The sequence below is a fragment of the Olea europaea genome, unplaced genomic scaffold (assembly GCF_002742605.1).
Source record: "Olea europaea var. sylvestris unplaced genomic scaffold, O_europaea_v1 scaffold1995, whole genome shotgun sequence".
Lineage (NCBI taxonomy): Eukaryota > Viridiplantae > Streptophyta > Magnoliopsida > Lamiales > Oleaceae > Olea > Olea europaea.
In genome coordinates this window covers 71,230-87,953 of record NW_019237821.1, presented here as the reverse complement: position 1 = coordinate 87,953, position 16,724 = coordinate 71,230, and the positions used below count along the sequence as shown (strand labels likewise).

Genomic DNA, 16,724 nt, shown 5'->3' with positions numbered 1-16,724 from the left:
TAACGGTAAAAAAAAAATCAATTCTCATAATCACTACCAAACGGGTCTAAATTCATAAAAGTTCTACAAGGCCCTTATATTGGATGGTGGACCCCATGTGAATATTTTATTATATTAAATAAACTATCTAATATCTATTCCACTGTTGTGTATAATCTGTAACACTTCTGTAAAAATTTTCCCCGTAGATATATACCGATTCATAGTCCTCAAAGAACCAGTCTAGATGTACAGAAAATTTGTTTACAGGACTTCTACAAACAACACACAATAATGGGATGGATGGTCTATTTTTTATAATAAAATATTCACATGAGGTCGAAAATTCTATGAAACTTTTAGCAATTATTGTTCGTGGAATTACTCTTCCTCAAAACATAAACAGTTGTCCCACAAACTTCTCTGTAGTGCCGCACTCTCGCCACTGTCCTCCAACAACTTCAAGCTTTTCCACGAACCGCGTGGAGTGCTATTGACACTACTAAATGTTATCCTTCGATTATCCTAATTAATGAGAGCTAATTAATCTACCCATTTCATAATGAATAATATCATTTAGTATCAGTTGTACTAAAATATCGATTTAGATATCTATATTTTATAAGTTATATTAAATGAATCATGTGACTTTACATTTAAATGAATTAGTCATTTAATGTCACGTAATCGTAACCTAAATTGGTATTTAATATTATTGATGATAAATAATATTACTCATTCATAAGATCCATTATTATTCCTTTTTATAAATTTATTATTACATCATGCTTGGCCCTTATTCTCTCAAATTCATTTTCAATTACAAGTTTCATGGTATTCACAATATTTATTAAATTTTCAGCTATACATTTCGTAAATTTTTTATCGAAATTTATTAAAATATCGATCTTTAGCTAAACTAAATGCAAGCTTTATAATTTGTCAAATAAAAGCTAATTTTCATCATTGATTGCCAAACACGACTTTTGCATATTAGCAATTAAGTTCTATTTTTATTTTTTTATTTGCAAGTACTTGTAAAAATATTGTTGATTATATCAAAGAGATTAAGAATGTTTTTAATTTCTTTAGGGAGGAATTTTTTTATTTTTCAGGTAATTCACTATTTCTTTCTCTCTTTCATCTATCACTTTCACTCATCTATCCACCAATAAAAAATGTGCAGATATAATATTTTCTAAATTAAAAACTAAATCAATCAAATAATTAATAATTTTCTCAAAAATAAGTTTTAGATAATTGAATTGCCTAAAATTTATTTTATTTCCATGCAAATTATATGCTCTCAGTTAAATGCACTATAATTGATTAAAAAAAATTCTTTATTTCGTGTCAAAATTACATCGTGGACTTGAAAATTGAAATGTGGTCAAATTTAAAAGACTTTGCAAAAATAGTAATTTTTGCCCTGATTTGGTAATCATTCTTTCAAAATTTATTTTTTTCTCATACTTATTTTTAATCATATATTTTCAAAATAAAATATTATTCGCTAAAATTCAATTTTTTCCCTTTTTAATTACATATTCTTCTAAAATTTACTATTAAAAAATTCATTCTTTCCAAAAAAATGTATGTCTTTTATTAAAAATAAAATGCCCAATTTTTCAAATATGGTCAAACTCTCTATATGGATAAGATTCCATAGTTAATCCTCAGTTTGGCCCCTATTAAATTATGATTCATTTTTTCTTTCTTCTTATCGATCACACATTCTCCAATAAAAATTATTACACGAAAACTCAAAACTTTTTTTTTCAACAACAATTTATTTAAAAACTCTATTCCATAAAGGAAAAAGCCTCAAGTACAAGGAATTCCTTATCGAATTCATACAAACATTGACATGACGGAACCTGATCCTTTTTTTGGTTTTTTTTTTTCCATTTTTCAATTATTTCACGTCATGTGTTGTCTGTCAAAAATTTTTGTTCTTATTGCATGATTTTTCCAAAAATTATAATCTCAAATAATAATGGTCAAACAAGGGCTAAAAAGGCTGGTGCACAATTCTGGAATCCAAGTCAATAGCTTGTAAAAGAAGCTTTGTAAGTGATGCGCCATAATTATCGAATAATACTTGTTAGAGAGAGAGAGAGAGAGAGAGATTTTTAATCTATTAACTTAAAAATTCGAAATTGAAATCTCGAAATTATCTTGTAGAAAATAATACTTCAGATTACACCCACAAACTTAAACATAGATTTTAGTTGAAGTGTAAAACTGAAGTCTAAGTGTCGAATTATGCTGAAAAACTCGAAATGGAGATGAATCTCGATTTTTTTAGAAACTTCAAGTTGCACGAATAATTAGACTAAGCTCTTTATTTTAGATAGATATTTAAAGTTCAAAATTTGAAGAATCTCAAAATGTTGTTAAATGTCAAATTTCATATAAATTTTAAATTGTAAAATCTCAAATATTATAGCAGATTGAGTTATATATATAGAGAGAGAGAGAGATTGAGTTATATATATATATATATATATATATATATATAGAGAGAGAGAGAGAGAGAGAGAGAGAGAGAGAGAGAGAGAGAGTTGAACATAAGAAATTGAGTGCTATTCGAAGGAGGTGATCAAATATTAGGCACGTTTGAAGTTACAGAGCCTAGCAAACTTTTGCTACCCAAATGATCATTGAACTTTGTAAAAAGTTTTTAAGGGATCACTGAATTTTAAAAATCACCTAAATTGTCACTGAATTTCGCAAAAGGTTTCTACGGGATCGCTGAATTTTAAAAATCACCTAAATTCAATGACCACTGGAAAACCTTTTTGCAAAGTTCAGTGATCTTGTGGAAATTTTTTACAAAGTTCAGTGACCATTTAAGTAATTTTTAAAGTTCAGTGATCGCGTAGAAACCTTTTACAAAATTCAGTGACCATTTAGGTGATTTTTAAAATTCAATGACCCCTTGAAAACTTTTTATAAAGTTCAGTGACTATTTGGACAATTCACTCTAGTTTTGTATAACAAACTTGAGATTTACCTAACAAATTTGAGGTTTGTTCAGTATACTCAAATTTTTTATAGCAAAATCAAGATTTAACCTGTAGATGTCTACAAAATTTGATATTTACCAAGTGAAAGCTCATCGTTTCACCTATCAAACTACATATTACGTACAATACCTAGTTCATAATTCTCTTCACTCTATCAAAAATTATATTTTTCAAAGTTCAACCATTACATCAAACAATCAATTCTAATCTCGGCATTTTAACGCCACATTTTTTGTCCCCTAAGTTAGAAAATGCATAAAAACGTGAATATTCAAAATCACCAAAAAAAAAAAAAAAATCAAACAACAAGAAATATAGTGAAAAATCTGCATATTTTGATCCGTATTTTTGGATTAAACAATGCACAAAAATTATCCAACAATCGATTAGCAAATAGTTCCCTAAAGTTTATATTTTTTAAAATTTTACCACAAAAAGACTTCAATATACAAGAAGAAAAAGGCTGGCAAACAAGAAATAAATGAAACCCTACTGACTCCAGGATTCTACGCCATAGATTTTGATGAAATGGAGCAGCTCTTTAACATAGAATTCAACAAGAATTTGAATATGTCTGAGTTTAAGTCTTTGTTGTAAGAATTCAAGATGATTTCAACCAAACTCATTTTGTGAGGAACAAAGAGTTCAAGTAGGTTCAACTAGTGCACATTGCACATGGGCTAGGCAGAAATGCTGGGGCATATAATGATGAAATTTATGGAAGCCCACTGTTGTAGAAGGTGCAGCGTGACGTGACAACTCAAAATGGGTGGTCCACGATGGTTAGAACTATAGTCGGCGCCAAAATTGACTAAAAAAGGCAGTGTGCTGCACTCCACTAGCTACATTTGTCGTATAAATCTGTTATTTGTTAAATTGGTTAACAGGAAAGTGTTTGGGGGTTGATGGCAACTCTTTGTGGTGTAAGCTCCGATGCTTTAGGTGGCGGTTGGTGAGATAGAGGCCGATGACACCATGAAGTCTCCAAAATAATGAGTTGGGTGGGGCTGGATATATGAAGTTATTGTTGTTTTTTGGCCTTTTTTTAGTTTCGATTTTTAATTATTTGTTTGAGACTTATTTGTAATTTTTTTGAAAAAACTGGGCCTATGATTGCAACGAGTTCTTAATTTTTTATTTTATTTCCTCTTTCTTTTATTTAAATAAAGAGCGTATATTTGTTATTTTATATATTTTTATTGAGAAAATGGATAAAAATGATATTTTTCACAATGAAACATGAAGATAGATGTGAAAATGCTAAAAATTGAAATGTAGGGACGTCTTGAATATTATTATAAGGACGTTTGTGCTAATAAGCCTTTTGAAAAAGGACCAAGAATTAAAACCTTTAAATTTTGGCCACTTTTCATAATAGGCGGTCAAATAGGACACTTCTAGGATCGATTGTGGTACATCTACGTAATAAATTAATAACTTACATAATAGTTTACCAACAATTGATGTGACGAAATTTAATTGAATCAAAATTTTATCAATCAAATAACTTCTCCATTTACATTTCGACTTCTTACTATTATGTAAAACATTATATATAAATAGTTATATACAAGTCCTCCATATCAATTCAAATTATATTTTCGCTTGTTTTCCATTATTTGCCGATTAAAATGAAAAATATGACTGTTATCCATCACATCGAATCCCAATATTTGATTTTTTATCTCTTGCATAAGGCTCGTAAATATTATATTTTTTATTTTTATTTTTACATTAATGTATATCAAACAAGACCTATATTTGACTTATAATTAATTAAAGTAAGCGTGATTATTCACTGATCAGTTATTCTCACAGACTTCTTTTCCGTCACGTCACCGTACATAAATACTCCCACTTTCTGTGAGTATATATGCGTATGTCCTCCGCTATTATTCAATTTTTTTCACAAGGGGTTGGTTTGTCGGTCAATTTATACAAAACCCGGCAATTGTAAGTTTAATGCAATTAATTTAATTGGAAATTAGGTTTTGATTTGGTGGGTATGACTTATAATGGTACGATTGAGGAACCTAGAGGGGATTATGTGAATTTGGAGGAGGGTTTTGATGGAGGGGCCAACGGGGAGGCATCGACGTCATCGGGCTGCGCCGGAGGCGAAGGAGGGTGGTGCTGGTCGTTGTGGTGGTGGTTAAAGCTGGTGTTGTTGGTGACATTTTTAGGGGTCTTGGCTGCTGTCTTCTGTAAATGGGTCGGGCCATTTTTCATGGACAAGGTAATTTTCCTTCTGGGTAATACCTTGAATGTTGATCACTTCTATGGCTTTCTGAATTTGGTTTTTAGGTTTTTTCTATTAGAGCGGTTAAATTATTAAAAATTTATTTTACCTTTTGTCCGACTGTTTCTCACTGTCAATCATTCACATTTTTTAGCTTGTAATGCAATAATATATTTTATGTTTATTCAAGATTTTAATTTTGGGAGTTTTGGGAGAATGGAAAGTTAATAGATGAATGCTTACATTATGGGAAAGGTTATTACAGGAAGCAGAGTTGGCTTGGGGAAGAAAGGTGATGTGGAAGTAGTAATATCAGCCGTTCTTTGTTAATATGGACAAACGAAATCATAGAATTCTAGAAGGAACGAGGAAGTAAGCTTTATTATCGGGAGGGCAAAATTCCTAGTGTCACCATGGGTCTGCCAAGTGCTTGATTTTCTTCCTTTTTTTTTCTCCAATTGGAAAGAAATTCTTTGTTGTTGATATTAGTTTTGTGTATAGTGGATACGTTGTGATCTTGAATTTGTTAATTCATTCCTTTCATTCTTATTGGTAGGCATTTGTATATGTGGCTTAAAAATGAGCGCGAAAGAATCTATATCTATTAGATTCCAAATTGAGAAACTTGCTTGGTTTTTTCTCTTTGCATAGTCTAAGTGATGCTAATGTCTCAGCTGATTTGCATGGCTATAAAAGCCAAAAGGAAGTGTATATTGTTTGCCTTTCATTATAATCTCTTTATAATTTAAAGGTCAAAGTGAAACTTTAATTTTAACTACACATCTTGTAGGACCCACAACCATTACCCACTTATTAACCACTTATTTCTATGACATTATAAATTCAGCAACTTAGAACGAAACCAAACAAGCACTAAATACAATTTAAGTGTGTTTCATTTGAAACAGTAGTTAAGGGAAAGCAACAATCAGTACGAAGGGAAGGAATGGACTAGACAGATTAGTTATGAAGGAAATGGAGGGCAATGGAGGCGTACTACTGATAAAACCTATATTGCAATCCATTGAATCATTCCATTTCCTAGCCCTTGACAAGGCCAAAACACAAGTCGAAGATTTCATTATTTCCCACAAATTTCTTCCCCTTAATTTGAATGGATTCTGAGACTTGCCTAGCGCGTTTTATAGAGGTTATGAAAATTTTAATTACTCTACATTCTTCCTTAACATATTTTATTATGTGAATGACATTGTGAATAAACGTTTAATGTAAATCAAGCAAGAAGCTTGGATGTGGTTTTGTACCATTTAAATCAATGATCATGGTTCCCTCTGGTCATATTGCTTTCTAACTTCATTTTTCTTTTCTCCAGGAAATTCTTCCCTTAATTCATTGGGAAACGAAAACATTCAGCACACAAGTCCTGGCACTTCTAGTCTTTGGTTCTGTGGCATTATTTCCAATCCTACTTTTACCTTCTAGTCCTTCGATGTGGGTTGCAGGGATGACTTTTGGATATGGGTATGGTTTTCTGCTGGTCATTGGATCAGTTGCAATTGGTGTCTCTCTCCCATATTTCATTGGTTATCTGTTCCGTCATAAAATGCATGTACGTGCCTTTTATAAACTGTTCTGTTCCTACAATGAGCTACCTTTGTTTGCCACATTATAGTATATGTGGATCTAATCATTTCCTCTTCTTATAGATGTGGTTAGAGAGACATCCAAAGAAAGCTTCCATCATAAGATTAGCTGGTGAAGGAAATTGGTTCAATCAAGTTCGAGCTGTTGCATTGATTAGGATTTCTCCCTTCCCCTATGTCATATATAACTACTCTGCTGTGGCTACCAGTGTTGGGTATGGTCCATACTTGTTGGGGTCAATTGTCGGAATGGTTCCAGAAGTATTTGTTGCACTCTACACGTAAGAATTTCTCTCTGCCTCTACTTTTATCCATCTGCCTACCATATGTCCTCCCCTAATCTCATATCTCCCCCTTAAATTAAGTATGGTGAAATTGCAAGCGCACTTTTGTTTGTAGCGAGCTGATGTTGTTATGAAACACAAACCTACCTTGTACAATTGTTCATGTACATCCAAATTCATCACATTTGTTTATTTAGGTAGGTTCGTACATAGATTTTCCACTGTCTTCTTATTGTTCATTATCTCTTAATGATGTATGTAATCATAAATTTCTTCTTTGTTTCTGATGCTGATGTTACTACCAATTATCTTCTTGTGTTGCTAACCACTTGCACTAAGGACAACTCATTTATTATTATTATTTTTTTAATTTTTCTTTCCGCGTTACAAATGGAAGCATACAATCTCTTTAAGCTGGAAGTTAAGCAGACCGCACCATTATTTTTTGTTGAACATTTAAATCGGTGGTGATGGAAGTGTGTAGGAATGTTATCCATTGCCCCCACACCAAGGTCGTTTTGGCAAAGAGCAGCAATAGTCCTAGTGTCAATCTCTGCCACTAACTGCCTGCTGGCAACCATGCAGGAAAATGTTCACGTGTTTAGCTGTGTTGTATTCTTTTCCTTTTTATTTGGTGTAATTGTGCTTTAAGTGATGTTCACATTCTTTGATGCCTTCCATTCTGCTAGCAATGTCTGCGATGTTTTGTTGCTTATGATAACTCAGACAATAAGCTTCCATAAAGACATGCCAAACCCCTACAGGATTTGGTTGCTTTGTAATGTGTTTCTGTTTACTGTCCAACACGGCAAATTATCACTTTATGTTATGTTTTTTAGGGAATGATGGAATTTTTCATTTTGTAGTGGCATCCTGATAAAAACCTTGGCCGATGCATCCAGTGATCAGCACTCTTTGTCAGCATCAGAGATAATTTTCAATGTGATCGGATTTTGCATCACGGTGGCTACAACAGTGGTAATCACATTGTATGGCAAAAGGCGGCTCAATGAACTGCAAAGGGATGAGGACCTATTGCAGTGATCTTAGGATTTCTGCCTGGACAAATTAAGCTGGAGAAGGCAATGCCACCTCACAGGACGAGGTCGATATGGATGCATAGAGTGTAAGGGAAAAAGGAAGCTTACACGACTAATATTGGCACTCTGAATGTAGGATTGGTGGTAACCAGTAAAACCATTTATAGTTACTTTCTCCTTCATTGTAGAACATATATGTATATAATTGAAATCCCATATTTTTTAAGGGTTAAATTGCTGTAAACTTGGCTTTGCAAATTAATATTGCAATTTGATGGTAGTAGGTCTTGTAAATGTTATCTGGCTTTCCTTTTTCTGAGATGTGCTGTTGAGATCGAATTACTATTTTCAATGTGCTTGTTAATGTTTCCTACCACTCGAATTCACCCTGAAATTCCTTGACATAAAAGCATCTATCTAACATTACATGGTGACATGTTGAAATTATTAGGTAAAATTCTGTGAGGGGTTTCTAACCTTTCATAGACGTGACTACCTATTTTTCTATCCACCTATTTACTGCATTTATGTTTCCAACCTTCTAAAACCGTGGCTATATGTCCACAATTAACAAAGCAAGTGGATATGTTTTATAAACACTGAGGATCTATTCGGATTTCTAAATGAAAGTTGAACAAGTAATGTTATTTATCACAATTTTTGTAGGATAGAGTTATCCAACTTGAGTTACGAGAGCACGATTTATTATTATTATTATTTTTTTAAGTCAATTATTATCTAGACCGATAATGATATTAAAACTGGAAAATATTATTCTATGAAGAACGTTTAAATTTCTATTAATTTTATATCAAATTCCTGTTATGGTCTAATCTATTGCGCCAAGAAGCATCCTAAATGTCAACTCTTTACGTTTTATTTTTCAATCAAGAATGTATGAATAGGATTCAAAGCCAATAAAATATGATAGAGTATGTCGCAAATCACAACCAAGAAATTGGAAAAATTGAACCTCTCTAGTTTATTGCTTGAGGATTAAGTCAATCCTCCAACTGTTGAAAAGAAATAAGTTGGTTCTTAATGCCATAGTTGAAAGTTGAAAGCTATACAAATATGTGCTTAATTGGTATGAGACTCTTGCGACGTCTAACTTTATGAAATGCATCTTGACTTGTGCTTAAGAATATATGCATATTTTAACGAGGATCATATGACAATTTAACACATATATTTGGACATTTTACATTTAAAGAGATTATCTTACATCAGTAACGAAAGACTGACAATTAAGATTGAAGACAAAGATTTCAATGCCTGCTCTCCGTGGTGAGACAGACCCTACAAAAGGCACATTGAGTCATTGAAGATGAAGATTTCTCGCAAACAAACAGAATGCGTTCTTCTATTTTTATATTAATAAGCATCAAAAAGTACAGTTATTAATTGAATTGTCACACCTGCTTCTCTTTCCAGCCAAGCCAGGCAATATTTCATTTATCAATCTCCTTTTGCCAACCAGCCAACAGCAATTCTTTTTCTAGAAGCGTGTTTATGTGTAAATCTTTCACTGCACCTAATTCTTGAACTCATCAACTCAAACTAGCCCAAACGCTCTAATGATGCAGAACTCTTATTTCATTGTTAACCAGAGAAAGATCCCAAAAAAATACCACAAACTCTGTCTTTTTACCATGCCCACAAAATGTGCTTCGATTTCTTCCTATTTTCTCCAAGATTGAGGATTTGAAATGTTACCCTTTAACAAATATACATCAAAGAACTCATTTGTTCGTGTTTTCATCATTGTATATGCAAAAGCAGAGACCAAATGTTGTAGGCCTGGATCCAGCAAATATAATGCTGGTGTGTTGTTGGTAACATGAACAAAAATAGAAATAATTATTCATTATCTTATTTTGTTGTATGCATTCTGTTTCTTGAGTTTTTGACAGAATTAGTCTCACCAATAACTGAAAAGAAAATGTTTCTTCATTTCAAGGATAACATTTCAATTGACCCCTTTTTGAGTTTGAGTTCTTGAGATCAAAATTAGAGTTCCTGCAGAGATTATAAAGGTGTATCTTGTAATTAAGATGGAAATGTGATGAGAATTGTGTAATGTAATAATAGTCCTGGTGGGGTTTTATCTCCTGCCTTTTCTGGATTAAAATCTTTTTTGAGGATAATCAATTTGTTTAGGAATAAATTACAAGGAAATATTCCTTTGGAGTATGAAGGGATTGATGCATTATGGAAGATTAATTTAAGCTCCAAAGCTTTATCTGGGGTAATCCCAAGATTTTCTTGGGAGACTCGCCAAATATAAGTTTCTTGATTTAACAAGAAATTGGTACAATGGGGAGATTCCTTCAGCTTTGTTCAAGAGTACAACGTTAGTTTCTTTAGCACATAACAATATTTTGGGTGCAATCTGTGTCGATTAGTAATTGTAAGAATCCTGATAGGATAGATTTGGCTTTTAGCAGTCTCAATGGAGAATTGCCTGAAGAAACTTGTGGCATTTCAGTGGTAGTGTACTTCTTGGTGAGGAGTAAAGTGATATCAGGAAGTGTTCAAGTCTTCATGATAATGTTTCTGCGAGTAGAAGCTTGGAGCTTTGGATCTTAGTAGCAATATATTTACAGGGGCACTCCTTTTGCGATTCTTGGATCGATAAATCTTACCTATTTTAATCTTATGTGGAAGGGTTTCATGGGGAAATTCCGGAACTGTGAGTCGAAACATCATCACTGGCTGTTATGTGTTTACATCAACTTTTATTAGGATTCAACTGAAAAAACTCTGAAAAATGCATGCAGAGATGTTTCAGGGAATTCTTTGGAGGGAGGCATTCCACAAAATCTTGCCAACATGACATACCTCAGTAACTCTTGACCTACATCATTCTTTGGATTTATCAGAAGATTTTATATTCGATTCAATTCCTTTTACACTCAAGAATTTGAAAAACCTAACTCATTTCGACGTGTTACAACATTTCTGGTGCTATCCATTCGATTCCAAGCATGACTGAGGTTGTTTAGGCTCGAGTCCATGAGTAACGGTCTGGAATCATAACTAGTGTAGGATACATTAGTTAATTTGGTAAAGAAATACACACAATATTCTTTTGCAATTCCAAGCTGAGTTACCATTATCAACTGTAATCCTGCTATAAAAACATTCCGTTGTAACTTAACAGAAGAAAAAGAAGTTAAAATCTTATTCTTTTCCAGTTCAATCCTATATTGAGTGCCAAATTATGCTCATTGCAAAATTTTGGCTCATCCCATTATAAAATATGCACATATAGCGTGTTTAATAAAGAAAAAAATACCCAAATTTTCAAATATGGTCAAACTCTTCATATGGATAAGATTCCATGGTTAATCCCCAGTTTGACCCCCATTAAATTATAATTCATTTTTTCTTATCGATCACACATTTTCCAATAAAAATTATTACACGAAAACTCAAAACTTTTTTTTTTTTTTTTAACAACACATTATTTAAAAACTCTATTCCATAAAGGAAAAAGCCTCAAGTACAAGGAATTCCTTACCGAATTCATACAAACATTGACGTGACGGAACCTGATTCATTTTTTTTGGCGTTTTTTTTTTTCCATTTTTCAATTATTTCACGTCATGTGTTGTCTGTTAAAATTTTGTACTTAATTTTTCCAAAAATTATAATCTCAAATAATAATGGTCAAACAAGGGCTAAAAAGGTTGGTGTACAATTCTGGAATCCAAATCAATAGCTTGTAAAAGAAGCTTTGTAAGTGATGCACCATAATTATCGAATAATATATATATATTTTTTATATCCAGGTATCCCAACTTACACCAGACTAAATTCTGGACCACCAAAATCCTTGCCCCTAGAATCTTGAAGGGGGTAAATCGCGGGTTATGCCTCAACTGGATCACAGGTTCCCCTCATTGCATGTACATTTCTGCGCACAAGAGATCCTCCTTCACAGTGATTGCTCCATACCAAATATTTGGCCGCAGGTTCCCACCAAGAATCGAACTCTCTACCCTACCGCTGGAAGCAAGACAATATTGATAGAGAGATTTTTAATCTATTAACTTAAAAATTCCAAATTGAAATCTCGAAATTATCTTGTAGAAAATAATACTTCAGATTACACCCACAAACTTAAACATAGATTTTAGTTGAAGTGTAAAACTGAAGTCTAAGTGTCGAATTATGCTGAAAAACTCGAAATGGAGATGAATCTCGATTTTTTTAGAAACTTCAAGTTGCACGAATAATTAGACTAAGCTCTTTATTTTAGATAGATATTTAAAGTTCAAAATTTGAAGAATCTCAAAATGTTGTTAAATGCCAAATTTCATATAAATTTTAAATTGTAAAATCTCAAATATTATAGCAGATTGATATATATATATATATATATATAAGAAATTGAGTGCTATTCGAAGGAGGTGATCAAATATTAGGCACGTTTGAAGTTACAGAGCCCAGCAAACTTTTGCTGCCCAAATGATCATTGAACTTTGTAAAAAGTTTTTAAGGGATTATTGAATTTTAAAAATCACCTAAATTGTCACTAAATTTCGCAAAAGGTTTCTACAGGATCGTTAAATTTTAAAAATCACCTAAATTCAATGACCCCTAAGAAACTTTTTTGCAAAGTTTAGGGATCTCGTGGAAACTTTTTACAAAGTTTAGGACCATTTAGGTAATTTTTAAAATTCAGTGATCGCGTAGAAACATTTTACAAAGTTCAGTGACCATTTAGGTTATTTTTAAAGTTCAATGACCCCCTTGAAATTTTTTTATAAAGTTCAGTGACTATTTGGACAATTCACTCTAGTTTTGTATAACAAACTTGAGATTTACCTAACAAATTTGAGGTTTGTTCAGTATACTCAAATTTTTTATAGCAAAATCAAGATTTAACCTGTAGATGTCTACAAAATTTGATATTTACCAAGTGAAAGCTCATCGTTTCACCTATCAAACTACATATTACGTACAATACCTAGTTCATAATTCTCTTCACTCTATCAAAAATTATATTTTTCAAAGTTCAACCATTACATCAAACAATCAATTCTAATCTCGGCATTTTAACGCCACATTTTTTGTCCCCTAAGTTAGAAAATGCATAAAAACGTGAATATTCAAAATCACCAAAAAAAAAAAAAAAATCAAACAACAAGAAATATAGTGAAAAATCTGCATATTTTGATCCGTATTTTTGGATTAAACAATGCACAAAAATTATCCAACAATCGATTAGCAAATAGTTCCCTAAAGTTTATATTTTTTAAAATTTTACCACAAAAAGACTTCAATATACAAGAAGAAAAAGGCTGGCAAACAAGAAATAAATGAAACCCTACTGACTCCAGGATTCTACGCCATAGATTTTGATGAAATGGAGCAGCTCTTTAACATAGAATTCAACAAGAATTTGAATATGTCTGAGTTTAAGTCTTTGTTGTAAGAATTCAAGATGATTTCAACCAAACTCATTTTGTGAGGAACAAAGAGTTCAAGTAGGTTCAACTAGTGCACATTGCACATGGGCTAGGCAGAAATGCTGGGGCATATAATGATGAAATTTATGGAAGCCCACTGTTGTAGAAGGTGCAGCGTGACGTGACAACTCAAAATGGGTGGTCCACGATGGTTAGAACTATAGTCGGCGCCAAAATTGACTAAAAAAGGCAGTGTGCTGCACTCCACTAGCTACATTTGTCGTATAAATCTGTTATTTGTTAAATTGGTTAACAGGAAAGTGTTTGGGGGTTGATGGCAACTCTTTGTGGTNTTATTTCTACAATTTTAAAAATGATAAGGTCACAAGTTGAATGCTTTGAAAGTATAAGGGGTTGATGTGTAATCAAAGCATTATTATCAACATGATCCTTCCATTTATATCAGTAGAATAACACCAGTTAAGTTGTATCAGATAATAAAAAAGTTTATTTAGCCCCTGTTTAAGCCACATTTTTACCTCATTAAAATGAAAAATATGACCGTTATCTATCACATCTAGCCACCATTTTTGAATTTCTATCTCTGGTTTGGGGCTCATAACGGCTCTATTTCTCATTCTCATTCTCATTATAATGTGGCTCAAACAGGCTCTTACTTTGATGTTTTTAACATCTATTGAAACCAAAAATAAAAAAAAAAAAATCTGCAATTAGTTCTAAGCCCCCGTTTGGCCCCCATTTTGTAGAAATGAAAATGGGTGGAATACTTTTTTTTGAAAAATGAGTGGTTGAAAAAGAATGAAAAGTTTTCGATTTACGTATAATATGATTTTATGGAATATTGTGTGGTTGAAAATACAAGAGAGAAAAATAGAATGTAATGGAATGAAAGTTAACGGGGGCTAAAATGCTTCAAAAGGCACTTCTTAAACTTTCAAAAAAGCTAGAAGCAAAAGCAACTCATTCAAGTAGATTATTTCTAGATATTGCTAGCAGATTACAGAATTACCGGTACTCACAGGAATCGAGTTTAATATTTCTAAGGGAATATTGTTGAATTTGTATAATCAGCCAAATCCCATTGCTGGGATTTAAATTGTCATAATTTGTTTCTACGCTTAAATGAGATGCGACATTAATTAGTATTCTACATTAGACCTAGAATTTTATATAAGTGCCATAAAGATCACATCTTTCACACCGCTAACTAATTAAAGAGATGCAAAGGCTTAGTTACATTTTTGGATACAAAAGTAGAAAGACTAACCACTTTCAACTCCAGCAACCCGTCAAATGACTGATATGCTGCAATACCACTTATGCTCAAGTCCTGGCATATTATTGATTCCCTTGTATTGTCCGCTAGCCACTCCTGAACCACGTCCAATGACAACTACATTCACGTGAATAAAGAAGTCACAAACACACTCCATTAACAAACTATCAAAGTCGTTAAGAAATAATTAACAACGTTAGTACTCTTCTATACAATTCAAAAACTAACATATGCAATCAAACAGATAAATTATCTTCGATGCAAATTCAAAGGCTGAATTTTGTTACTCCAATTGTAAGAACATATAACATGTTCACATCACAGATATATACAGCTATTTCATTGTCAGCATCCAAAACAGTTCAAAAACATGAATAAACTCGAGAATTGCTACTACACAAATGTAAAGACAGTCCCATTGACATGACCAATGCTTTGTTTGACCGGAAGGGAGTAGGAGGGACTGACTTATCCAAATATAAAATTAAACATATTCATCCATTCATTTTCTTTCCTTCTCTTCCATTTTCCGGAAACTGAGCAGAGCCTTAGCTATTTGCTACTATTTTACTATAAATTATCAGCATAATACATAGTAACACTACTTGTTTAAAAATACTAGGTTCAGTACATTTCCGTAGTATATACAAGTTTTACATTCAGCACATCAGAAGAAACATCTGATCACACGAATTCACTTCATGAATGCATTAAACATTAAAAAAAACAAAAAACACGAGTAACAATTTTCATTAACAATACCCACTCTGTTTTCAGCCAACCCAAGTTGAATTACACCATCCGGATTATTCATTTCATCATACGGGTCATCAGCAGCCTGCTTCAGGCCCAAAAAGTAAGGACCATCAGCCTGCTTAGCAATTGCATTAGCTCTAGACGACACCTGGGCCGGCCCACTAGACCCTCGTGGAGAAAGCAGCAACCTTGAATGAACCCTCTGCAAAGTCGACACTTCCGGCAAATGGGTCTCCGACGGAGAACTCTCCGTCTCCGTTGGCGCCGGAGGTTCGTCGGACTTGCTCCCACCCCTTCCCTTGAGGTAGAGCTGAAGAAAGTAAAAGAGAGCACAGGGTATAACTGAACCCAAGAAAAGACCTCCACGGCCTTGCACTATACCTTGTAAGGGCACTATCACCCTCATCGCCGTCGTGGCTCTGCCGCCGCCAGTGGTAGTGGTGGTGGAATTTCGGGTCTTTTTCATAGTGGGGTCATCCTGAAAGCCGTAACGTGAGGGCGGAATGATCGAAGACAACTATTTTTAACCTTTTTTTTGTTGTCTTATGTTAATTTTTGTTGGAATGAGTGAGTGATTGAGAAGCCTGTGGCTGATCTTTCTGAAAAAAATATAAAAAAATAAAATTGTGTTTGAATATGTGAACTCAAAGAAAGAGAAATTTGGCCATAATTGTTCGATGAAAATTTGCGCGGTAGGCCTATTTGGTTATAGAAGGCAGTGGATGAATCTAGTCAGTATCTTTTTCAAGAGCCACAGTTCCGAATTTAGGCCAATATTTTTTTTTTATGGAAAATGTCATTTTTTACCAAAATTTCTATTTTTTCATTGTTTGATTAATATTTTTTTCATAAAAAAATATTTTCATTCTGTAAAAGAAAAATTTATTAGGATTTAGAGTTGAATGACCATTATACCCCTGCAACCTTAGAAACTATTACTGTTGTATCCTTGATTCTGCCCTATAAATACAGAGTTTTAGTTCTTAATAAAATACACACAAGTCTATTGACTTCTTTCTATTCTCATCTCTTTTCTTCACTTTTCATGACATGTTATTAGCACGATAACTTAATTTTTC

The 16,724-nt window shown here is 32.9% G+C and overlaps 2 protein-coding genes across 3 annotated transcripts; one reads left to right on the top strand and one right to left on the bottom strand.

Moving 5' to 3' along the window:
* Positions 1–4,840: 4,840 nt before the first annotated feature.
* On the top strand, positions 4,841–8,474 carry LOC111379483 (transmembrane protein 64-like). Its single transcript, XM_023002856.1, has 4 exons — positions 4,841–5,244; positions 6,581–6,817; positions 6,915–7,132; positions 8,002–8,474. The coding sequence occupies exons 1-4, from the start codon at positions 5,014–5,016 to the stop codon at positions 8,177–8,179; spliced, it is 864 nt and encodes a 287-aa protein (XP_022858624.1). The 5' UTR covers positions 4,841–5,013; the 3' UTR covers positions 8,180–8,474.
* Positions 8,475–14,445: 5,971 nt separating this feature from the next.
* LOC111379491 (probable aminotransferase ACS10) lies at positions 14,446–16,370 on the bottom strand. Of its 2 annotated transcripts, none has more exons than XM_023002871.1 (2): positions 15,652–16,370; positions 14,446–15,006 (listed from the first exon to the last, which is right to left on the bottom strand). In XM_023002871.1, the coding sequence occupies exons 1-2, from the start codon at positions 16,109–16,111 to the stop codon at positions 14,903–14,905; spliced, it is 564 nt and encodes a 187-aa protein (XP_022858639.1). In that variant the 5' UTR covers positions 16,112–16,370; the 3' UTR covers positions 14,446–14,902. The 2 variants fall into 2 exon arrangements, with proteins under 2 accessions (XP_022858639.1, XP_022858638.1); XM_023002870.1 differs by having other exon boundaries at positions 14,454–15,006; positions 15,656–16,366.
* Between the last annotated feature and the right edge of the window lie 354 nt (positions 16,371–16,724).